General features: G+C 35.8%; 1 protein-coding gene across 1 annotated transcript in view; it reads right to left on the minus strand.

Moving 5' to 3' along the window:
• Window positions 1–1,662: 1,662 nt before the first annotated feature.
• C1QTNF5 (C1q and TNF related 5) overlaps window positions 1,663–26,036 on the minus strand; it is a 235,249-nt gene continuing 210,875 nt past the window's right edge. Inside the window, exon 4 of the mRNA XM_044081114.1 lies at window positions 1,663–3,828. Coding sequence (XP_043937049.1) covers window positions 3,305–3,828 — 524 coding nt within the window. The 3' untranslated portion in view covers window positions 1,663–3,304. The remainder of the gene's footprint in view (window positions 3,829–26,036) is intronic.

Below are 26,036 nucleotides of genomic sequence, written 5' to 3' on the forward strand. Positions count from 1 at the left end.
ATGATGGGGGATATATGCATGTCTCCCAAATATGCAACACAATTTAGAAGATTTAGGATCTTTTGCTTGGAAATGTTTGCATTGATATTTTTATACCCCATGTAGACTTCAAATAACTTTTCCTTAGGCAGACAGCAAATGTTGAAGGTGTGATGGGGAAGGTAATTGGGAACATATTTTCTGGGGGTGTAAAGAGTTCTCAGAGATACTAGGTGAGCAAATTAGTGTATCTAAGGAAATGATTTCTTTTTGAACTATGATACATAAATCGGAGTTGCCTAGACATAGTAAACTGTTGCTGAATGTAATTATGATGGCTGCCAGAAAAGCAATTATTAGAAAATGGAAATAGAGGTCTAAACCAACTGTACTAAAAGTGGTGAATATAATAACAGAGTTAAAACAACTAAAACTGGAATCTTTAGAAAAGGGCAGGAGCAAATCATATAGAACAAAATGAGAATTATGGGAACAGCATATGCAGAGGAGGATCAAGGTTTAAAAGAAGGCAGGATTTGAATGAGTTATGTTATTGTGAAGGACAATGACTGGATAGATTATAAGTGATGTATGTTTGCAACTAAAATTATGTCAATATGGTTAGTTTTCATTTATATTAATGCATGATTGCCTTTGCCTAAGTCATACGTGATAATTTAATAAAGATGTTTCTTGTTTAATAAATAGTGAAGTCTAGTAACACAATACTGATAAACTCAGTCTGGAAATGGATGTGATTTATTGGAAACTTGTTTGGTAAGAGAGAGAGAGAGAGAGAACTAGAGATGTTGTGTTTTGTTTATTTGTTCACTTGGTGTGAAACAGACAACAAAGACTGTCTGATATCTCACTGCCAACAGTAGTGGTTGGTAATAAGCAGTTGCTGGAATCAGGCTGTCACAGGATATGGTGTGCATTTTGTGTTAAGCCACTACAACATTCAGAAAAGGGAACAATCACCCACACCCATCCATCTGAATTTGAAGTTCTCAGAACCACCAAATTATGGCCCTTACAGATGTATATCTGTAACTGCTGATGTGTGAGCGAGTGAATATCTCTGTGCATGTAAGAATGAGGGTATGTGTCTGAAGAACTATGTATAAGAGTGGAGATAATTACTGAAATGGGTGTTGTAGAGGGATAGAACAGAGTAAACCAAGAGTGTTTTTTGATAACAAAATAAAAACTCATATCAGAGACTCACCAGCCACCAACCTGATAGAATAAATTGGCATAGAAGCCTAATCTATCCAGAGTGACAAGTTAAAGTGGGGAAAAAAGTTTGTACCACTTGAAATAAGCCAAAGGATGATCAGTGAAGGGACAAAGTAAAAAAAAAGCATATCTATGATGCAATTAGCACACCATGCTTGACTGGAAGTATTGGTCACTACAATATCTATAAGCCTGAAAACATTTGTCTAGTTATGAAGCATCTGACAATCACGATGAATTCGGTTAACTCATTCACCTTTAGAATATGCCTATTCAACCTTATTTATGAAGTTTAGATAGAAGCAAGCCTTTAAATATCTTACAGTCTAAGTGTACAATGTAACATTGTAATGATCCTACATCCCTTTCCCTATACACCTATACATTACAGACTAACATTAAATATACACTCTTTCTTTAATTGTCTTACAAAACTGTGCAGTATTTATTTTTATTTTTTTATTTCCACAGGTTAATTTGTTTTATGTTTATGTGGTTCTTCATTTGTTTAACAGGTAGGTGCCTTGACCACATGCATATTACTTGCAAGCATGATCTGAGCCTTACAGATGGTACATAAAGTAAATATTGTCAACTTTTAAAACAGACAGAAAATATAAAATTTAGTACACAAAGCAACAAGTCATTAACTGCTGAAAGAGTTAATAAACCAAAAGCAACAACAGCATTGCTCAGATTTAGGAAAATATGATTGCACTAATAGGACAGTACACCATGAGGATAAAAAAGCCATATGAAGAAATGATGACCATGTGTCAAAAAAATGGAATTTCGGCAGCTTGGCCCCTTGGTATAGGGAGAAAGTCAACTTTATGTTAAAGAATTAATGTAAAATGTATCAAGAGAGTGTATTTGCAAGCATATATGGGTGCATCATCCATATTATATAAAATTAATAAAAAAAGAAAACTGAGTTTTGTGCGTGAAGCATTAATTTCAGCTAAGACTTCAATGAGAAAAAAGTCAATAAAACTATAGGTTTTTCACATACAGTTGCATCAATTAAATATGACCTACTGTACTGGAATGGTGTAATTAAAAATGTTAGATACATTATGTTGGCTTGGTAGTAAGGATATTATGATCTGTAGTGTGACTGTAATATAGACATGCACACATTTTTCCATGCATCTTCTTTAAGAAAAAAACAGTTTTAGAAAGATGTAATTTTGTTGTGGATGAAGAAGGCATATGTAAAGAACAGCCTTCCTAAGTAGTGTGTAGTGGTCAAAGATAATGGAGAAGTTGCAGAAAATGTGGCTATTTTATTTAGTATCTAAAATAATCTGTTTTACTAGGCCTAGCACGTAGGATTTTTTGGTTTCTTTAGTAAGCAGATAATTAGCTAGGTTTGGTGGGCCAAACATCTAAGATCTGCAGAAATCGTCTTTGTTTATATGAATCTAAGTTGGTAAATTAATACGTTTTTCCAGACTGTGTTTATAGTAGAAACTAAAGGAAACAGGGCCAGGCATCTAAAATCTAAGTGCGTGAGACTGCCCAGTAAAAGTGTTGCCTTTAACTGGTGACAGAAGAAAACAATGCCACGGTATAAAATACTAAGGGCTGGTGCTCTGAAAAGTAGAGAGCATGATGCAAATTTTGCTAAAATCAGTACCTGTTAGTAGTAGGACTTCCCAGCTCAGACCTCCAGGAATACAGCTACCAGCATTCTAAGAGTTAGAAACACCAGTTATATGGCTTCTGAAGAAAAAAAAAATATTCCTATGTGTGGTAATGAAGCAGCAGGTGCATCTTATCTTGTGGTTAACTCCACTAAGAGGTTGTCTCATTTTCTGTGCTGTTCTGCAGCTTAAGGCCTGTTACAGAAGTCAGCACATTATTTTTTGCAAAGAAATTCAAATACAAGTACACTGCTAGTTCTAAGAAACATGTTTCATATAAGTGTAATCTTAAAGTAACAGATAAATAAACAGGCTGAAAGGGTAGCATTCCAAGGCTCTGCAGCAACCAGCCAGCAGCTGTCATCCAATGTCCAGTATTTTGTGACAGCAACCAGGTGCCTCAAATAAGACGGTTTAAATTCCCCTGCTCATTTCTTTTTCTACTTCAGGTTAAAAACTGATGAGTGCTTCCAGTGAGAATACACCAAGAATCCTGTAAAAGTGCTGTCTGTCTTCTGGCTAGAGTAAAACCCAGTGTAGTTTGCAACACCGATCTGCACCCATACCTCATCCTGAGGTTCTAATGTGAGCAGGGTCCCCCCTGAGAGTGAGGTGGGCTTTGGCCAATTACCATAGAACTGAAAAAATGAAGCTACTGAGATGCCATTCTTCATGATGTCAAACTGCAGGCTTGCTCTGAAGACAGTGGCATGGATGGCAAAGTAATAAACTCCTGGGATTTGGCATGTGAATTTTCCTGTTCGTGGGTCATAGTGTCCCTGTTCATTGATGATGGCAGTGTCGAATATGACAGGTGTGTCTGCAAGTGGAAGACTTCTTGACTCAGAGATTTTAGCAGTGAAGGCTGATTTTGGAGCAACTGCACACTCTCCTTCTGGTCCTATGTCTCCTTTTGGACCAAGAGGTCCTATTTCACCAGGATCCCCTTTTGGGCCTAGAGCACCTAAAATAAAAAATAAAGCAAAATGTAATAATCAGTGGTGCCATTAATAAACTTGTAATTACAAATATTATCTGCAAACACTAGAAAGAAATGTGCTTTTGTAGTTAGATTCCAGCACTACACATCTACTAAATAAGTATTAATTCATAACAGAGTGTGCTTCTCTTTGTGGTTAGTTAACACCTTAAGTGGGTTTTGAGGCAAGAGATAAAAATAAGTGCCCTCACTGCATCCACAGTGTTGTTTAATTCACAACTTAGAGTAGCCTACTGTGTGTACAGCATGCACAATGTTAAAACGATGCACAGGTTATTACAGACTTATTTTTGTCCATTTGTACTTAGAAATTCTTTATAGGTTCCTAGGCAATTAATATGCTAATGATCCTCCGTGGCCTTTTTAAACCTAGCCATGCTTCGTAAGGGTGAGAATCAAACCCTATACTTTGTGTATGTGAGATAAACATTTTTTTTAACACATTTATTGAATTATCAATTAAGATATAGGTAAACATACATTTGAATAAAAGAAACAAACCATGTTAACATGTTCACAGTTACAAACATTATACAGCACATACATTCTTTCACACAATTATCAATCCAGCATTATATAACTTGCTCAATTCTTACCTTCTGTTAAACCTACAAAACATGATTTTGCATGTATTGTTCCCACAGTTTCACTTTTTTAACATTTTCTGAAGATCCCACTTCCAGTTATTTTATCTGTTACAATATTTACTAATTGAAATACAGTTGGTTAGGTTCTGATTTTCATTTTCTAGTAATTGCTTTCTCAGCAGCCACCAGAATTAAACTTAACAAGGCCTTACTATGTCTAGGCAATTCAGATTCTGTATCTCAGCTCAAAAAATAACTTCCTTAGTTACAACCATTTGTTCACTCAGTATTTCTGACAGTGTAGTTTGTAGGGAATGTCTAAAATCTGCCAACTCTTCGCACTCCCAAAACATACATTTTCAGTTATCTTTTTCTTCACCATCACATCTTCAACATTTTCTCTCTCTCAGGGGAAAAATTCTTTGGAGTCGGATTGAGGTGTAAAAATACCTATGTAACACTTCCAAACAAAAATCCTAGATCTTCTAGACTTTGCTGCATATTTGGTGCCATACATATGTCCTCCAATTATTTCCTTGTGAGTTGCTTATCTAGTCTGCTTTCCACTCTTTTCTAACCTCTGATTGATTCTTATATTTATCATGCAATATTTTATATGCCCTACTAATTATCACTTTTTTCACAGCAGCTTTGTTTCTAAGTTCAACTAAAAATTCTACCAGAGCCTGTCTTTCACTTAGTGTTTCCCGATCCCTTACCTTTTCTATTTGCCTATTCTCTGATATCAGTCTCTGATAGGGAAGGCCATCTCTAGCCTGCAGTCCAAATGTCTTCTTGGCCTCTTCCCATTCTATTAGCTTTCCCTCTTTAGCTATTTGCTCCCAATATCTTGGTTTTTTTGCCATTTTTTTCCCATAAATTTCAGCCCCATCTTGCTTATTCTCTGTATTTCTAAGTGCATTCACCCCTGTTGGAAAAACCTCCTTTCTTCGTTCTAGTGTTGGCTTAGTTCTTAGAGTACTTTCTGCTACTTTATGAATTTTTTAATTTTTTCAAATCTTTTGGGGTTCTAATACCATGATGGGAATGAACCTGATTCCTAAGTCAAAATACAATTAAAGTTCATGAAATTAGTATTGTTTCAATCTTTGATGTTAGCCTAAAGTGCTTTTCGCAGCATCCACAGTGTGCCTAGTAATGACTCCTTCTGCAATTTGTATGGGATTAAATGTACTGGTAACATATCTATATGTGATTGTAGATTATTTTTTATAAGACCCATTGCTCCTACCACTATTGGAACTATCTAGGTATATTTCTTCCACATTGCTCTCGTTTTTGCCTGCAGATCCTGATATTTTATGACTTTGTGCCTGTCTCTACACAAGACACTGTAGTCAGTGGGTGTGGTGATTTCAATGATCAATGCTACTTTTGTATTCTGTTCATGGACCACTATATCCATTTTCTAGCATCTATCTTTTGAACTGTTGGCAATGGGTGATCCCATGTGATGTAAGCATCATCATTTTCTATGATACTTTGTGGCTGTTTTCAGTGTTTTTCAGCCACTTCACATTTATGAATTTTCTGTATGGCTGTTGTTATTCTCCTTGAGGATCTGTATCCAAACTCCCACTTACTCTTTATTTCTTGAATTTCCCCATTTCATCATCATCCTTTTTCACTTTGAATTATTGCTTTCTGCTTGTGTTATGCATATGAGCCTTAATTGTCTAGCTGTAAAATATCCCTTCAAATCAGGTAATCCTAAACCACCTAGTTCTATTGGAAGGATTGACTTATCCCACTTGACCATTGCCCTCTTTCTCTCCCAGATAAAATCTTTCATCTCTTTATTAAATACTGTCCACAACTTCTCTGCTGGTTGATAAAAATGCGCCTGACCTGTATATAAAACTAAAGGGACAAAAAAAATTTTCACTGCTTGTATCTTGCTATCTATATCCTTAAAACACAAGCTTCCATTTTCTTAGTTTTTGTATTATCTTTTGTTTAGTCTCTTCCCATATATATCCTTAGCTGCCATAACAGAATTCTTTTTAACCCATCATCCTCAATACTTCATTTTATCGAGTCCCCATAAATATGAGTATTACTGAACCAATTGATTTGTGGTACATAGTTTATAGCTATAGCCTTTGTTTTGTCTTCATTAATGTTATATTCTGAAAAATTTTAAAACTGCCTCAGAATGTTCCACAGCACTGAGATATCCTTTTTATAGTCTTATCTGTTACAAAATAATACTGTCTGCAAATACAGCTGACTTTTCTTGATTACCACTCCAATTATTTCCTTGGATTTCTGAATCCTTTATTTTTTTCACAAATGGCTCTAAATATAATGCAAATAACAAAGAGTAAAGCTGACACCCCTGCCTGGTTCTTCTGTTCAAACACAACTTATTAGAGAAGAACAATTCCACTTTAATGTTAGCCTCTAATCCCCTATATATTCTCCTAATTAACCTTATTATTGTATCAAGGAAAGCAAATGTTTCTATTGCCCTATTCATAAAATCCCGGATTATTCTGTGAAATACTTTCTCGGCATCAAGACCCACCAATAAAGTGATATTTTCTTGCATTCTGCTTCCATCTGGATCATCACTGTTCTATTAATGTTGTCAGATGTTTGCCTTTTGTCTGCAAAACTACATTGATCAATATCTATCAATTCTGTCAACACCTTTGCAATTCTTTTAGCTATTATAGATAAAAACACTTTAAAATCATGGTTTACAATTAAAATGGGCCTGTAGGAAGATGGGTCTGGTGGATCTTTAGCATTTTTAAGTGTTACAGCAGCTTTCTTCCAGGCTGTTGATGCTTCCCTTACAAAATATTGTTAAACAAAGCCTTCCAGATCTTTATCACTTCCTTCCCTCCTAGCTTCCAAACATCCACAGGAATATCATCTGTTCCTGGAGCCTTTCCTGTAGATTGATTATAAATCACTGTTTTTATTTCATCCCCTCTCTTAACTGATAATTATTGAGCCTCATTTACCTCTAGCCTTGGCATACTTACATCTTCCACAAATATTTCCATTTGTGCTTTTTCTTGATTTCCATAGTCTCATCTTTATGCAAATTTTCATAACATTTCCAAAATAACTTTAATACCAGTACAGGATCTCTTGTTGTTTTTCTTGTTATAGGCTCCCTAAGTTTGGCAATGACCCTTTCAAATTTTTGTAGCCTAATTCATTGTGCTAAAAGTTCTTGTGCTTTGAAGTTATTATCAAAAACAGTTGTCTAACAGCAGTCTTTCTGAACTCGTGCATATTATCCAGATACTCCCTTATTTTCTCTTTAGCACTCTACAGTTGATTCTCTTCTTGTTCTATGAGATTTCCCTTATTCTGTAATACTTTAACCTTTGTTAGTCTTTCTATATAATTGTTGTCACTTCTTAAACATATCTCTTTCTTTTTCATTTCTAACCTGTTTTTAAACCCCACTTTCATTTTATCCCACTCACTAGCTATAACTTCTGAAGAAATTACTATCTGCCCTAATAACTCACAAATAATTTTCACAACCCATTCCTTAAACTCCTCTCCTTTTAATGGGTAGGTGGGGAAATGCCAGGGTCTCATTTTTACTCCATTACTCTGCATTTTTATCTTAGATGGTATTGGTGCCTAATCTGAAATAGTTATTGGATGTGTGGAAGCTTTTAGTTAAATACATATGTTCCTCTGAAATATAATTTCTGTGTAGTATAGCCCAGGTATTATTCCTTGGAGAATAATATGTAAATTCTCTTTGAGTTCCTACTACTGAATTCACATCTTCCCTATCAAATATTTTCATAACTTTCTTCAGAAATCTACCCTCATGTTATAGTTTCCCCTTCTAGTACCCCTTGATACATCTTCACTGTTGTAAATCAAGTCTCAGTCCCCATCTAAAAATAATATTCCCTGCTGAAATTTGATTATTTCTCAAAAAATTTCTTAAGCTTCATAACAGCAGTTTTAGATGGAATATAAATACATGCCGGCAGAATCTTCCTCCCTTGACAGTAGCCCCTTACTACTAGAAATTTACCATTGCTATCTTCTTTTTCTTCTTCTACCACTATTGGAGCTCCTCTAGCAATTAGTATTAGTACTCCATTTTTCCTTTGTCCCTGACATTCTGCCAAATATTCATGCTAACATCCTTTATTTATCAAATTCACATACTCACTTCTTTCCAAATGTGTCTCCTGTACCATTAGTATTATCTGCACTCTGCATTTCTTAATATAAATCAATTATTTTGCCTTTATGTCTATACCTGTGAAGTCATTCACATTCCAAAATAACATGTTTACTGTAGTCATTATGATAATAAATCATTTCTATTACATATGTAAGCTTTTTGCTTTTTAAGTGTCTATTTCCAGTTTTTGTGTTGCAGAAACCCAGTAGTGCTTGACTGGTTGATCCTTTATACAGCTGTTTTTTTTTTGTCATCTACATTTGAACCTATGTCACATTTTACAAAACCTTTTGCCTTAATGAAATCTCTCAAACAAATCACAAACACAACTCCAGCACACCCCCTTAACCTGTTAACATAAAACAAACACACAAAACTAAGTGCATATTAAATAATGAGTTTAACCCTCCTGATAGCAATGATTGTTCAAAATTCACAACTGCACCCACAGGCATTAATTAACCTAATTAAGGTAATTCATTCAAAGCCACATTACAGACTGTGCTCCTACTTACATTAATTGATATATATTCTTTATTTAACTCTATTCCCCTCCCAGATGTGAAAAATAACTTGTATGCTTTTGGAAAAGATTTACTTTTAGCCGTAAGAAAAATTGCATTGGCTCTTTTTAAATAAAACTAAATTATACACTATTCTAGTAAATGCATTAAAATAGTTAATTATCAGAAATTCTGATATCCCTTATTGACTTCCAGTAATTTCAAATTTAAGTTTTTGAGCTGCTTTCCTTTGTACCATTTAATTTATGTTTCTCTCAGTAAACAATGTCCAGACCTCTCAATTTCTTTCTTTCATCTTTAGTCAGCTAGTTTCAATGAAAACAGAAACAAATATACAGCTACCCTCAGTTGCACACCTCTCATCTGGCATAGAACATTTATTTTCTTGAAGAAGACTATTCATTACATTGTGATCTCTCATTAAACAAAAACCACTTAACTTACACAAAAAATATTTTCACTATATTAAGTCAAGGGCATTAATCCAAAAAGTCACCTATGCAAATATAAAAGAAAACATTTAAATTCTACATATATTATAATCAGTGCACTTTTACACCCCATCCCTACCCAACAACCTGGGATTACAACCTATTAAATTAAACATCCATTTGCCTAGCCTTTCTTGTCTTTTTACACTATAATGTCTATATTTTTTTTAAATTAAGAAAGATAAAAGTACCTGTTTACTTTAGTATCTTTACCATATACAATGGTCACCAAAAATGCTTTACTATATGATATGAGGTTTATATCATGAAATGTTTTATACAAATACCATGAAGAACAAAAATGGTTTACTTACAGTTGCCTTTTCCCTCCCCCTTTTTCCTTTTACTGTCCTTCCAAACATTAATGACATGAAGTGGGCCCTATGCCTTTCAGTTCCCTAGCAAGTTTAACAAAGTCAATAAAAATCCAATCTTTCTTAGCCACTTTTTCTTATAAAACCATATTCAGAAATATGATTGATATCAATAATGTCAGTGTTGCTGGGCTTCTTCCTGTTCATCTCAGTCTCCCAACCCCAGACTCTGGTTCAAATCCAAGATACTCCCGAAAATTCTAGTCCGCTCCTGTGCTTTTTCTGTCTCTCAACCATTTTCCTTAGGAACATTGGAAACGGTTGCACTGGCAAAGTCTCTATATGATCCTTTCCATCAGAAGAATGAGAAGTAGAATCCCTTTCTGTTTGATGGCTCACCCGTTGTTAAACAAACTTTTGTATTTCTGTTTTAGCCTGTTATGCATTAAAAAAGGCTTTGATCCTCCAGGAAAAACTGTCTGAAGACATCTGGATACAGCAGCTTGAATCTCATACCTGCCTCTCAGTATTCCCTGATGCTGAAACAGATTTACTTCTCTTCTGCCTGGTGTACAGTGAATAATCCTTTTCTTCAAACACTCTACTGTCTCCAGTTTTTAATACTTTACTCTTTGTGAAGGGAGAGAAGTACAGATATGGAAATGTTTGTGTATACATTTCATTTCTAACAAACTTTCACAGCAAAATGAAATATTCAGAATATACTTCAGTATGTATCTGTTAGTTTGCTTCCTCCCTAATATTAGCAAGTATAAGATTTGTTCTGAGTAGAATTTTCTATTATGGAATCTGGAACTTGTGCCTATATGGAATGCCATAAAAAGGCAGTCATGAGATCTTAAAATTAATGCTATAGTGTTGATTTCTAATTGGTCATGGCAGATTTATAATTGTTACAATAATGTTGCTTGCAATGAAAAAAGATATAGAGTGTGAAGATTTATGTAGTTTCAGTAGAAAGGATTATAATTGCCTAGTCTCTCACATATCTCAAAAAAAAAAATGTGTCTCTCTGTGTAATAAAGGAGATTGTTATAGTCTGCTGAACTGTCTTGTGTGAATGTTATTGGGTACCTTAACACCTTCTGCAACAGTTTTTTTTAGGATAAACTCTTTCTGCTGGTGTTATTGCATCTTTACTAATTAAGGTCTTGGCTGCTTTCTCATGGCTAGGTTTGTAGCATACACATAATGTGCCCTTTAAATTAACAAATCTACTGTGGAATACCAGTCCTGTTACTTATTTGTGCTTTCATAGACTTCATACAGTCTGTTCCTTCCAATTTTCTCTGCATTCCCTGTCCTCTAACTACCATTTTTGAAGCATCTCTTCTTGAGCAGTTTTGTAGTCAGACAGACGGACAGCCTTTATTTTGACCTCTGATTTTTGCAATTTTATCAGTTCATCTGAGTATCTGTATAAAGCTTCTTCCTTTTTTCCCAGCCTTTTGTTTATTGAATTTATATACTTCTTCAGTGCTTCATTTTAATTAACACTGAGCACATTTGACTTATTTTTCCTCTAAATTACTGGAAACCATCTCTTGTACCAAAAACTGAGACTTGAACTGCTTTTTGTTGAACAGGTGCAGGATTCTTCCCAGTCAGTGTTTTGTCTTCACCTTTTCTAGTTGACTTTCTTTCATGTACTCTAAGTTTCTTCTTTGCTGACATTCAGGCAGTGTACTTACTAGTCAGTAACCGAATTTTACTAAAATAGACAGAATTGCTGGCTCTTAGCTATCATTTTTTTTTTCACACTGGGAGAGCTGAAATTAAGCTGATGATCAGTATGCATTCATCTTAGAAAGCCCATGTAAGACAACCATCTTAACCAACAGAACAACCCCCAGCCCCAACAACCCCCCAAACCCTTTTTATTGATTTATTTGTATTTGTTAACCAGGGTAGATCACTAATCACCATAGACCTTTTGCAGACTCAGCCCTAGAGCAGTGTGTCTGGTTAAAAAACTTGCTTAGTGTCACACAGTTAGGCAATAGATGTTGAGGGAATCAAACTTTGACCACTGGGCAACAGGAAACAGCTTGTTAACAGCTCCTTAATCCTCTGCTCCAGCTGCCAGGCAAGTTCTCTTTATTAATATTATGGAACTAACTTCACTGCAAGTTTCCAAAATGAAATAGCAAACATGTATAAATCAGTTGCTTTATGGATATGTATTAGAAGAAAAATATGCTTAAGATTTTACAAAGGGAAAAAAATATTTCCAAGACATGCTGGAATCTGTACAGATTTATCATAAAAAGTCGTAATCAAGGATGAGTGATCAATGCTACTTAAGCAAATATGAAGTTGCAGTTAATTATCATCTAATTTAATATTATGGTTAAAGAACATTAGATCAGATATGTTTAAAATGCAGGCCTCTATCAGCTATGTAATCTTTATGAGAAATCTGCATGTATCGTAATATGCTGCAAAAGACAAATACAGATACTTTCTGGTAACAGTACAGTTTCACAAAAAACACCAACGCAGTTTATTGTGGTTGGTTGTCTAATTTGCCATTACTCCAAAGTTGCTGCATTTCCTTACCAGGGATGCAGCAGTCATAATGCTGACTAAAATTAAGGGTCAGGCCCTGCAGTATTTATATCCCTCTATGAGGGTAAAGAAAGTGAAATTGCTACAGATTTTTTCTGTAAAGTTTAGGTTTGTTGTACTGTTCTTTCAAACAGGTTAACTCATATTGTCAGTACTTCCAAATTCATCCTTAAGAAACCATCCTATATCAATTTTTATTTGTACAATTCTTGTTAAATTATTCTATTTATACCAAGTGAAAGACTGCATTTCTCTATCTAAAAATAATGAGGGATAAAGGCTTAAAAACTGTAACAATTTTTAAGTATTACTCTAGTTGGAAGGTTAACAGAGCAACAAAGTTTCACCAACATGCATTTTTCCTGAAGATAAGAAATACAAAACTCTAATGTTTGACATCATAGACTGGCTGTAATCCCCAGTTCCTCAGTGATTTATCAGTAAATCAAAAACATTGTGAGGGACCAGGCAAAACTATGCGACAAAAATTAGTGATGTTCTACAAAATCAAGGGCAATTATTTAACTACATATCCCCACAATATTAACAAACAATATATTGTTCATAACATACTCTTGTTTATTTTTAATTAAAACTTGAGAATAGATGGTTTAGTAATATGAAATTAAATTAGTAATTTTATTTTCTAACATGAAATTTTCTAAAGCAAATGCAGGTATCAGAAAAATAATGATGAAATATTTTATAATTTTCTTTGCAAGGCATAGCAAGAATTATGTGGAATTACTATTAATGCTGCATTAATTAAACAGTGAAGGATCATGTGGTGCCATGTATTGTAAAGGAATATATATAGACTATCTTGTGATATGCATTAACCAATCAATGAAATGCATTTCTGGTCAATATTAAGACCGTGTTCTAACAGCCATTAACTGGGCATTGAGATAATCTCCACATTAGACTGTATTGCAACAGAATCCATCCAAAAAGTAGATTTTTATATGTTTCCTTGCATGCATATGCATTCATTTCATAGAGATCAGAAGGGGATGGGATTAATTATCAATGCTTCTACTGGAGACATTTCCTCAAGATGCATTTGAGGAATAATACACTTAGTTCACTGCTCAGATGTGTTACTAGAATACATATCCAGTTCTAGCTATTCTGTGCCTCTTTCCTGACAAAGATCATATTACAAGCTACATTTCTATGAAAATGAAAAAGGCGATGCTCTTACTGGATACAAATTGGAAGATCACTTTGAGTTAAACCATAAAACAGTGCAGTTTGTAATTATATCCTGGTCACTAAATAGTCACTTAGTGCCAAAGTTCTTGGAATGAAGAAAACTGTCCACCACAAAATGTAAGTGTACTTTTCCTTAAAAAAAACTGGAAGTTGACATATCAAACTGACCATGTCAGCAACACATCTTTATTCAAAACATAACTTAGTGGACTGTGTGATATTTAATAAAGTGGGGTACAAGCACCCCTTTATTAAATATAACATGATACTAGGTTGCACAGTCCCAAAGGAACTTTTACTTTTTTTACTGAAATGGTCTACCAATGTATTGGGTTTGTAATGAATGTATAAATCCATTAAAAATATTTAAAATCTTCCCATGTACCTACCAAAGTTTCCCATACCTACCTATATCTGGATCCATTTAAAAGGAAGAAAAGAGGTGCTCAGATTTCCCCTACAACAGAAATTATATCATTGCGACATTTGCCAGTGCCCAATCTTTAAATACCAAGTCACTGAAATAAAGAAGGACTCTTTATTTTCCATTTACCCCACATACACTCAATGGTTAATCGCTCCCGCTGTTATTACCTGGTCAAGATTGGTTACATTTACTTTTGAACAAACTTAATATCACTGATAGGTGGGCATGCCACAATTGCTATTTATGTGGCTCTGCTGTGCACTGTGTTGGGGGATTTCTCCTTTCCTTACAGTTGTGCAACTGCGGAATTACTATATATACACATCATTTGAAAATTTAGGTTGGTGTGGCAGGATTCTACACCTCTGCAAAAATGCATGTTTCAGTGTGTGAGAGCAGGTGATAGGTTTATTATATTCTTTTTGAATTGTGACCAAGGAGTTCTTTTTCTAGTAACAACTTTTTAATCATTCGTATGTTAGACTTTTGTTTAACAGAATAGTTATATTCATATACATGTTCAGATACCTTTCTTACACTTTTCCCAACCTAGTAAGCCTCATAACATATACAAACTGTAAACGGAGTATGCATGACTTATTACAATTGTAATGCACCATAACAGAAGAACATATTATTCTTTATTAAAAATAAGAGGTATTTATAAATTTACACTGGGAACATGCAGCGCATGGAAAAGTCCCCATTTTTATTTGTTTTCCCAGCAGATTTTTTTTTGGATATTCCAACAAATACTTTAAATGCACACATCTTTTAATCCCAAATTTTAGTTTAGGGACAATTACTTTAACCAAAACATAGTTCCCTAAATATCCTTCCTATCATTTATCAAAATCTATTTAATATTATTAGGTAGATTACATTGGATATGAAACACAAAAATAGTTTCTTAATCCTTTATCTACCACAGCTTTGTCAAACACAGATTAATTTAAAATGGCCAAGAACCTTGTACTTCAGTGGTGTTTCACTTCTTTATGTACTCTAGTTAGCAGTTGTAAAGGATGAGTAGGATGATTCTAACCACATTTTGCTAGGACAGAGAAAAAAGCATCTGCCACATCAACCAAAAAGCCTGAAGATAGTTCCATATCTGTGGTCATGTTTCCATAGTTATGTCATTAAGCAAAGAAGAAAAAAAGAAAATTTTAAAAATGCTTAAATATAGTTTGGCTTGCCGTGGTTTTAAAAAGTGTTTATATATGGTGATTGTGAAAGTAGAACTGGACATAAGAGAAAGAAAATTCTGCACCAGGGGCAATCTGTCAAGCTGGGTGCTATAAAGACCAAGCACAAAGCATTACAGTGATGCATTTAACAGATAACTTCATCCTGCACTACAGCCTGCAAGTCCTCTGGTGAGATAACATGATCAGTTTGGATGATATTCCTCAGATTACAGCAGCAACAATATTTGAAACAAACTGTAGTTTATGACATACATAAGTAATAAGGACCAGAGCTTTGCAGGACCTGTATATATCATGAAAGACCGTGGCAGTGGTTTTGGACAGGTTGAGCCTGCTACATTTTGGAATCATCCATGACAATGACATCTATAGGGTCTTCAATAAATTCAGAATAAAATACAAGCTTCTGAGGAACACTGAAGTAAATCTGAGGATTATTTATAGACTAATGACAAAGTAACTTCCTACTGGATATTATTGCCATATGGTAGCATATACACACTAAATAAAGGTATATTGTAGAACTCTGCAACTCCTAGGGAAGACAGAATATATGTTAACACAACATGTAATCTAGTTTTCATGCCTTGAGAGGGAGGAAGCAAACCAATTAAGCCCTGTAAAAGACTGCCCATAGTAGGCCCTTGCATACTACAGTACAATTTTATTGTCAGCCATGTTGTATGGACTGTTCAGTTGTAAGAGGATCAAGACAGAATAACACCATTGGTCATTAGCCCACTAATTACTCAAATTAGTGTTGTTTCATTGCTGTTACAAGCTTTGAATCCATTATAATGTATTTCAAAGAGTCTCAGACAGTCCAAAATGTATACAGACTGTCTACTCACCACTTTTTTGGCATTCTTTGCAGTAAAAAGAACATATAGGACCGGGTATAAGCTAGGCAGAATACCTCAATGCAGAGTGGAGTCCTTTACAAATGATATGAATCAATCATTATGACAGATACTGAGAGTATTATTTAAGAGGTCATCACTACTGAAACCTTTAAATAGATGTAGAAACAATTCTGTACCTTACTACTGGTAAGGTTAGATCAGACAGTGGTGACTGCTAGTAAAGGAGACATTTCCACATTATAATATAGTTAGAACCATTGTTTTTGTTCCCAAACACCTTTATTGAATTATCACTTGTGACTTAGACAAATTTGCATTCATATAAAAGTACTCAAACTATATTAACATAACAAACATTATACTTCACATATATTCCTATATATCATATATTACATATTGTTAGTTTGAAAAGCATAACCTGTGTTCAAGAAACATAATTAGTTGCTTATTGATTATCTTTCAAGGAGCTAGAATGGTAGAATTTCCGTAGGTCTAAAATTAGACAACTAGCTTGTGAGGATATCGGATATTGTTATCTCTACTAGCATTTCTGGCTGCAGTTTTGTAAATGTTTTTGTGATGCAGCGGTTGCTTTGTTGCCTCACAGCAAGAGGTTCTCTGGTTTGGTTCTTGGCTGGGGTGCCTTCTGTGCAAGTATGTCCTCCCTGTATTTGTGTGGGTTTCCTTCAGGTGCTCCAGTTTCCTCCCACGTTTCAAAGACATGTGTCTGGAACATTTCTCCCCAGGCCTCCACTGAAAATGTTCTTTGTTCCAAGTCAGACTTTCCTAGTAAACAAATGTTAAATAAAATAAAATAATTGTAAACTATCCTGTGTTATAAATGCCAGCATGAGTAGCTATAATTTTGTAAATAAATTTATGTTTTTTGATTATTACTTTAGCTTGTGTAAAATGTTAGAATCAAATAGTGTTCCTCTGGCTGACCAAATGCATATGTCTTTTAAAAAGAATTCTGAATGCAGGTTGTGTAGTCAGCTGACCTGAAGGTGATGTCATCATGTGCCAAAGCTGAAAGGAGTGGAATCTCACTTTTCAAAAGTCTGAAATGGGCAAGTAGAATTCTCATAACAGGTTTGTGTGACTTTTAAAACATTCTTCTATAAAAGGCAGGTTCTGAGTCAGTTGTGTTCAGTGTAGTTCAGTTGCATCAGTTGTTCAGTAGTCAGTGGTTGTTTACCAGATCAGTATTTATCACTCAGAGATTTTCAGAGCTGTTCAGCAGAAATAATAGGATTTGCTATTCCAAATGCTGAGGACCAGACAACAGCCTGAAGAGTGGACATATATTCTTATCTCACCCTACAGAAGTAGAGAGTATCATCTTGTCTTGCTAACTTAATTAGATTAGACAGGGACAGTTAGGGAGCTACAGTGAAATAAATCAGTGTGAAACCTATCCTTCAGTGTTATTTTCATAATTCCTGTGTGTAAAACTCTGTGGTTTATTGAAATCCATTATTCAGTGCATATATGTTTTAAATCTTAAATATTTTACGACCTTTTATTGTAGCTGGTTATTGAGAAAGTACGTTTAGTAACCCAAGTGTTTATGCTTATTTTGATAACATCAGGGCCACTCTGAAAAGCCTGATTGCTTGAATTTCATGCTGCCTTACATATCAAGATTTATTTTACCCAATATAATTGAACACCCCTTTTGAAGGGTATCGTGGTATTTTGATTAATGGCAGTATTACCATGTAATTTGTGAAAGAGGATATAGCAGGTAAATCTGTGCTAGTCCTTCCCAAGAGTGTTTGCATGTATGATTATCAAATATGTAAGAGTGAGTGTGTCAAATACCTAGAACTGGAACACAGTGCTCTGCAGTGGGTAGCGAGAAGACTCATTTGGGGAATCTGGATTGAAGCAAATAGTTCAGTCCTAGGTTTAGAGCCTGTTCCCAGTGTACCCTTAGGGAAAATTGTGTGTTCTGTTCCTGCTTTCAGTGATGCACCCTTACCAGAGACAGTGTTGAGGATTGAGGGTCCTTAGTTACTGACCCAGGTTTAAGTCGGGGGGGGGGTTCATCACACAGCTGGAGAACATACCCCTCCTACAAAGGAAGAGGAGGATGAAGGCTTCTTCCTAAAAACTTTTGGGTACCAGCTTTTGGAACTACCTAGATAGCAGAGCAGAATTATTGGAACAACAAGTACAGTGGTACTACTGTAAAAGTATCAGTCCATTGAGATGGCATCAGATAGTTTTAAAGATTTCAGCTGGTGATCTATTTATGGCATGGTGAGGCAACCGATGCCTTTTATGAAAATGGTAATTTTGACTGGGTTTGAACTGTAATGCCATCAGAAGTTTTCTAGGTTGACTGAGAACCTCTTAATCTGGTATGGAGGGCATGTATGTTCCATCAGTATCCATATTCAAGATTTGCAATGGGAAGTGATCACAAGACACTGATTTTGATTTTCTGACACAGAAAAGAAATTTCACAAATGATTGCAGCTGTACTTTAACATTGGTCTTTGTTTGGGAGCTATGTTTGTATTTTGTTGACTATAAACAGTGTGACAATAATGGTCTGTCAAGGTTATCATATGAAGAGCTACAGGAGTTCAACACTGATAACTATTTAGAAATGTACTACACAAACATAGTGGCACAAGTGCCCATCATCAATACAAACATTCGCAAACAGACAGAGTGACTCTGTGCTGTCCAAGGTGTATAACTTGGTGTTAGGATAGCATAAAAGTGGTTATGAGCTATTCTTGGCTTTTGCAGTACATTTCTGTTGTAAAGGAAATGACCATAAATGTGACCCTCAGAATTTTGAGACTGTAATTGCGAATGTGTGGGAGATGCATGCTAAGTCTGAGATTGGAGTGTCTCAGGGTACTTTGCATATTGCAAAATAAGATGACCTCCCGCATAGTATATAAAATTAGAAGAGATGTGGAAGCCCCTTTACTTTAAGGTTGGTGTAGCAAGTTTAAGACTATACTATTTAGCAGTGAAATTGCATTTTGTTTTTTTGCAGTATTAGGGACCCCAGTTGTGGCCCTTACTCTTGTGATATGGAACCTTTGCAGCACAGACAAAACAGTTATGTGCTGCATTGCACACTAATATGTATATCCAAGGCACGCATTCATAACAAGCTGTAGATCGGAACATTAAATACAATCGGATAGGAATACTTTGCATGGTAAAAATAAAGGCACTAGCAAAAAGTTACATGGGTTGGCCAGGCTCTGGCAAACTGACAACAAACAGGTTTACATATGTGCTGAATGTTATACGATAAAAAATACACCACAGCTACTACTACTGCATGCCTGGAAGTGACCAACAGCTCCATGGCAGCATGTAAGTATAGACATGCAAGATCGTTTAAGGATATTGTTCTTTTCAGAGAAGCAAGTGCTCATTCAGAATAGGTTAGGCCATGAAGTGATCGAGTATAATCAAGTGCTTCAGAGAAACCAACCAGTCTTCTAAAAAAATAATTAAATAATGGATTTCTTAAGGAAATTGTAAGTGTGAACAAACTGCAGATTATAAAAGATGAGTTTAAAGCCTTCATAACACATAATCCTATTAGGAATTTCACTTTCGCACTCCATCATCAGCCATTGATATTCTTGCAGAGAGACTCATACAGACTTTAAAAAAAGCCACTTAAAACTATAAGAGCAAATAAAAAACATACATCTGCACAAAATACAGAGTTTTGTTTTTGTTCAGTTACAGAAATTCTGTTCATTTAGCCAAAAATGATTCACCTGTTTTGCTATTTTTAAAAATAAATTTGAGCACATGACTGGACTTCTTGAAGCCTGGCATTTAAAATATGTTACAGACAAGCAGTTTCAAGAAATGCACAATAGGTCATTGCATAGTTTTGACATTGGCTGGTAAATGTTGGCAAGTGTGAAGAAATGAGATTTTTTATGAGAAAATAAATCAAGAATGGAATCCATCTTAAATTAAAATGGAAGCTAGGTCCATGTGACTTAGATTATTTCTCCGACATAAGCATATTCTCTTGCTTTGTTAGCTCAGCTATACAAAATAGAATTAACTATTGTGTACAGTCAAGCTGATGATAAGAAAGCACAAGAATGTACTGTTAGGATCTTTCAGAAACATGCATTGCTTTGTCAGGTCAGTCAGCTAAAACTATATGATAATTGTTTCATCTATACTGTGTGATTTCACTATAAAAATAAGAGCTCTCCCTTTGCTTGGGGAGATACAGATTTATTTTACTTGGTCTTCCATGATTGTGTTGTTCAATAAAAAGATTACTTGCTTGGCTGAAGTCTGAATTTTGTATCTTTCCTTAACACAAGAGATTATAAAAATAATAAAGGACACCTAGTTCATGTGGACAAAATTTGACATGTTTGATATCCTGGAGCCAATAACCTGTAGCCAAATGTTGATGGCCAGAATCTTATTATATATAATCTATATCACAATCACAGAAGGATGACTACTTAGCACTATGGCCAGAGAATGACAGGTATTTTGCACCATGAACTGAGAAGGATGGCTGTGCACTACTATGACGAGAGAATGATGGCTGGTTTTTATAATGTCCAGAAGTGGATGTATGCTTTTTATCAACATTAGAAAAGATGAATGTCCCTGTCAGTGGACTAAGATGGATGGAAGTCCCAGGTTAGATAAGATAAGCATAAACCAAAACCAATCTACCCATATGGATAGAAAACCAAAACCAGATATCACGAGCAACACCAAGTCAAGGGTCTGGCCGGGAAATGACAGACGTCCAGTGGCAATATATATCATCAGCCACTTCCTGTAAGCCAAAACTGGAGGTTCACATAAAGGGATATGACAGGGAGTCCCCATTGATTGTTGCATGTAGCCATGAAAAACTGCAAGCTCATTATTCTGAGCACTGGAAAGGCACTGATGAGTTTCAAAGATGTTGATTTGAGCAATTCAGAACCTCAAAGTTAGACTAAACTTGTAGATGAGGTAGGTGGATGTTTATTTTCTAAGTTTTAAGTTAACAGGCCATAAATAATGATGATATAAATGAGTACTATACTGAAACAATCCTGTTTTATATTGTATTAACAATGTCTTCTTGCAAACCCAAGACAGTGCTTCATGAGACTCAGATATAGTTGCACTGAAACTAAGCTCAGTGCCTGTTGCAGTGTTGACCTAATAAGTGTACCTTCCTGGGATTTACCTGAATAAGAAGGTATCAGTGATTCCTCTCACTGTCCTCATTTTATTGGGATGCCCCTAATTTTGTTTCAAAATGTTGCCATTTCCTTCCAAAAAGAATAATTAGACGATTGTTTGAGAAGCAGTATGCCATTATTACCAGTATTTGTAAATGTCCCTAATCTGGGGCCTGTCTATCTTATTATTTTTAGCTTTATCCATAATTCTGGAGGTAGAAAGTTAAGGGTTGTGTGGGAGTGCCTGAAGTACATATGCATTGCATGAGCAAGTTCATGTCAATGTACATTTGTATTTCACCAAGTAACAAAGCAAGATGTGTTTAGGAAAGCTACAAGGTTCAGGAATGTATTTTTTCTAAACATAGGATATGTTATTTAGGACAATTATACATCAACCACAGAATGGGCGGCCACGGTGGTGCAGTGGTTAGCATTGCTGCCTCACAGCAAGAGGTTCTCCGGTTTGATCCTCAGCTGGGGTGCCTTCTGTGCGGAGTCTGCATGTCCTCCCTGTGGTCGTGTGGGTTTCCTCCGGGTGCTCCGGTTTCCTCCCACATCCCAAAGACATGCTGCAGGTGGATTGGACACTCTAAATTGGCCCTAGGTGTGTGTGTGTGAGTGTGCCTTCTGTGGAAGGTTGGGCGCCGGGCTGGCAACTCGACACCGTAAAACTCCACTGCCATTCAATGTGCGGACAAGGTGATCCGCTGTGGCGACCCCTAACCGGGAAAAAGCCGAAAGAAGAAGAAGATACATCAACCACAGAATATTAAGAGAATTTCTTTTTGTTGTTGGACTTGGAATGGTAGAACACTCTTAGTCTGTATGTTAAGGACATGATATGGAGTAGGGGATCACAAGTAGGAAATTATAAGGACCAGCAACTCCATGGACCAGAGAAACATTTCTCCATGGAGAGAGTTGTGGACCCACAGAATGAACAATTAGAATTAGTGATGGCACTGGGATTCACAAAGGCATTCAAGAGGGCATAGGATATGTGAGGAAGAAATTGGGGAAAGGCAGAAACAGAGAGATGGTATAATGTTAACTACATTTAAAGGACAGAGAGGATACATTTAGTGTTTCCTGTATGTAAGAGTCAAAAGAAATATGGGCAGACAGCACTGTGGCATAGAGTGATGAAGCCCTAACTATGGACAATGTGACTCATGACAAATTAGTGGCACTCATCTAAGGTACTGTCTGAGGGGGAGGCACAGTCCATAGAGGAGAGTAGCCTTTGGACATAGGTAGTCAAGGGCAGGGTGCATGGATGGGCAACTAAGGGTAGGTCATAATGGAAAAAATACTCTGGTTGAAGCACTGCCAGTAAGACTTCTCAGGCAGGGTACATTAATGGTCTACAATGGCCTCAGTGCAGAATCAAAGTAAGTCTGATAGTACGATGAGGGGCTGGTAGACCAAGTGAAGGACAGGACATTGGTACATGCACCATAAGAATGATTCAAGGGAGCCAAAAAAAAAAGAAATGTGGGCCCTACCCAGTGAGTTTTAGTATGAGTGCATTAACAGAGCAATGAAAAACTCAGACTATTTTAGCACATTTTCTGATAAGATCATTAGACCCAGATGGATTTATGATCCAAAATGATCTGTAGCTCACTGTATCTCTCTTCTTAGCTTTCTTCAATGTGTCATTTCGATATAAGACCAGAAGAATCTAGTTAGATGGCTTTCTGTAATCAGACAAATAAAATGACAGGTGATACCTCTAAAACTACATGTATTCTACTGTACTAAGTTGGCAGTAGTGGTAAGTCAGATAGGATATAATGCCATATACTTCAGGCTTCCAAAATAAAGGACTGCACCTGTTCAATGTGACCATGTGTATGTGATGGAGGCAGTATCAACACAAGGGCTGCCTTTTATAGTTTAGTTTTACTATTTGTAGCAGTAACAACTCTGATTTTAATATAATATGCAAAAAGTAGTGTTTTCATAGATTACTACAAGAGTATCTTTCCAAGCATCAGATGTTAGTGCCAGTTTATAAGACTTACCAGATATATTGCTTGATACACAGTTTGTAGAAGTTTCTTGCATACTTAGGCCTTCTTACAACTGATTCCATGCAATGCTTGTGGCTGGGTATTAGTAGCTTAATTTGCTGTTTTATTTTGTATCTGTGATTATTTAACCTACACTGTTGTGATACAGAAGCATCATCATCACAATTGTACCACAATGGCTCGGCGCTACTACTCTGCTGCAACAGAGAATGGTACTTATATGAAAACTATAATAAACAGGTAGTGTTTACTGCAGTAATTAGTGGAAAGCATGTACTGTTACCTCTCAGCTTCTTAGCTCAAACATTCGGGACAAAGCCAAAAATAATGGGGGAGGGAAAAATCAGTGACCAATTTTAATTATTGCTCCTCTAAACTTAGAAAGTTGATTGAATAACAGGTTTCACAGTGACATATATTTTCTGAAAGTTATTGAGTCAGAATCTTATATGTTTGTCACATAGTGACTTCAGTCATCAGCGATTTGCCAGAAAACCACAAACTTCAAGAGAAACCAAAAATATGAGGTAAAAATCTGGACATTCTGTGAAATTCTGGATATCTGAGAGGTTTATATTTAGCATATACTCAGCATTTTTGGCAATGAGGCAAGTGTCAGTTGATTAGTATCTTTATAGTTTTAAGAGACTTAGCAGTGAACAGACTTGCCAGATCAAGCTGATATAACCACAAGGTGGCGACAAATACCTAATGTAATACAGGCTTCTGGTGTTTGTTAATGTTGGACTGCGTTATGTTGTAGTAAGATTAAAACTGAGTGAAAACGAGGGTTATGATTTGCATCAGTTTTCCTTTTATGAATATAAATGTAGAATTAGATCAACATTCAGAAGTTAATATCCTGCATATATTAAATTGTATTAAGCCGAAAGCACAAGAAGAAGATACTAGACCCAAAATATTTCCCAAGCTACTTTATAACACCACAAAAACAGAGGCATTCATGGCACACATAACTGAACCCTTCTGTTTGTGCTTCCCTTTCTAACATACTTCTTCCTCCCAACCTTATTTTTTTATCCTAAATATGCATTACAGAAGGCCTTTTATTTATAAAAAAGCAGAGAAAGAAATGCAGATACAAAAATAGTTGGTTATGCAGTTTCACAGTCAGTCATAAAAAAAGGTTTTGAACTACAAGATCATTCTAATTTTAATCTGTCAATCTGTCCTTCTGCTGACACTTTTCTTAGCTGATTATATGAGAGATTCAATCAAATAAACACGATTTCTTTTCTTTTCTTTTAGGTATGATAATGGAATGCAGTAAGTTTTCTGTCTTAAAATAGGGTTCCTATTAAATTGACGACAGCTTAGATTGTCGAATGCTTAATCATCGACACCTAAGCATTGAACGCTTACAATAGCGAACGGCCACATCATCTAATTCTTTCCTTGGGAAAGAATTTGCGTGGCCGTTATCTGAGATTTGCCCTTACCCAGTGTAGAGCGACCTCGGAGTTGGTATATTTAGTTAGGGGGGTGTGAAGCCCCCTACTGTGCTTGGGTATGTTTGTTTATTTTGTTTATGAACGGCCACCCGAATTCTTTCCTGAGGAAAAATTTGATTATGTGGCCATTTGTTATTGTTACCTTTTGACGCTTAGGTGTCGATGTTTTAGGATACGACAACCTAAGCTGTCGATGTTATGATATAGACGCTTAAAATATGAGGCTTGTTATTAAATAAATGGGCAAATGGGGACAAGGAGTAGTTTGGCACAGGCATGATTATGTGAGAGAAGTTACCAGACAAATGAGAGATACCCATTTCTGTGTACCACTGCATATATTAGTAATGCTTATAAAAATGAGATTCATTCATGGATAGAGTGGTGCAAGAAAGTATTATTTGTGATAGTACTGCGACACAACTTACAGTCTGAGCACAAAGCACTAGCTATTTTTCTATTGGCAAAACTTTGCAAGTCTCCACTTATCCCCATGTGCTTGTCTTACTGTCAAGAGCAAATGTTTTTTTTTTTTAACTAGACCCTTCTATGAATTTTTAAATTTGTTTTCTATCCTGTGCTGATGCAAGTGAGATCATCAATACAGAATATTACAGAATTTTTGTCCTTAGTAAATATAATACATCTAGAGTCAAACAGGCTTCTTGCTACACTGGACATGGAATTTCTTTCTATTCACATGGCAGTGGGTGGGAGGTCCTGCAGCACTGATATATAGTTTTATAGCTACAAAGAGATGTCTGTTGACTTTTTGCTGAAGTTATCGAGGTGTATTTGAGAACTTTTTTTTTGACATTTGTCTCCCTTATGTCTACAAATATCAGTCCTTTCCTACTGGTCTGTGTCCCATTCATTTCCTCATTGCAATGGCCACTTCATTGTCTGTTGATGGAGGTGAGAGATGACAGGAGGGGCTGTCACTCATGCAGCCAAGGAGAGCGATGGCTCTTGGAGTTAGGTCAAGAACTCTAACCATAGCAGATGATGTGTGCTCTCAGTTATGCAAGAGCCTGCATTGCT

The sequence above is a fragment of the Protopterus annectens genome, chromosome 8.part0, assembly GCF_019279795.1.
Source record: "Protopterus annectens isolate FY-2018-M chromosome 8.part0, PAN1.0, whole genome shotgun sequence".
NCBI lineage: Eukaryota > Metazoa > Chordata > Ceratodontiformes > Protopteridae > Protopterus > Protopterus annectens.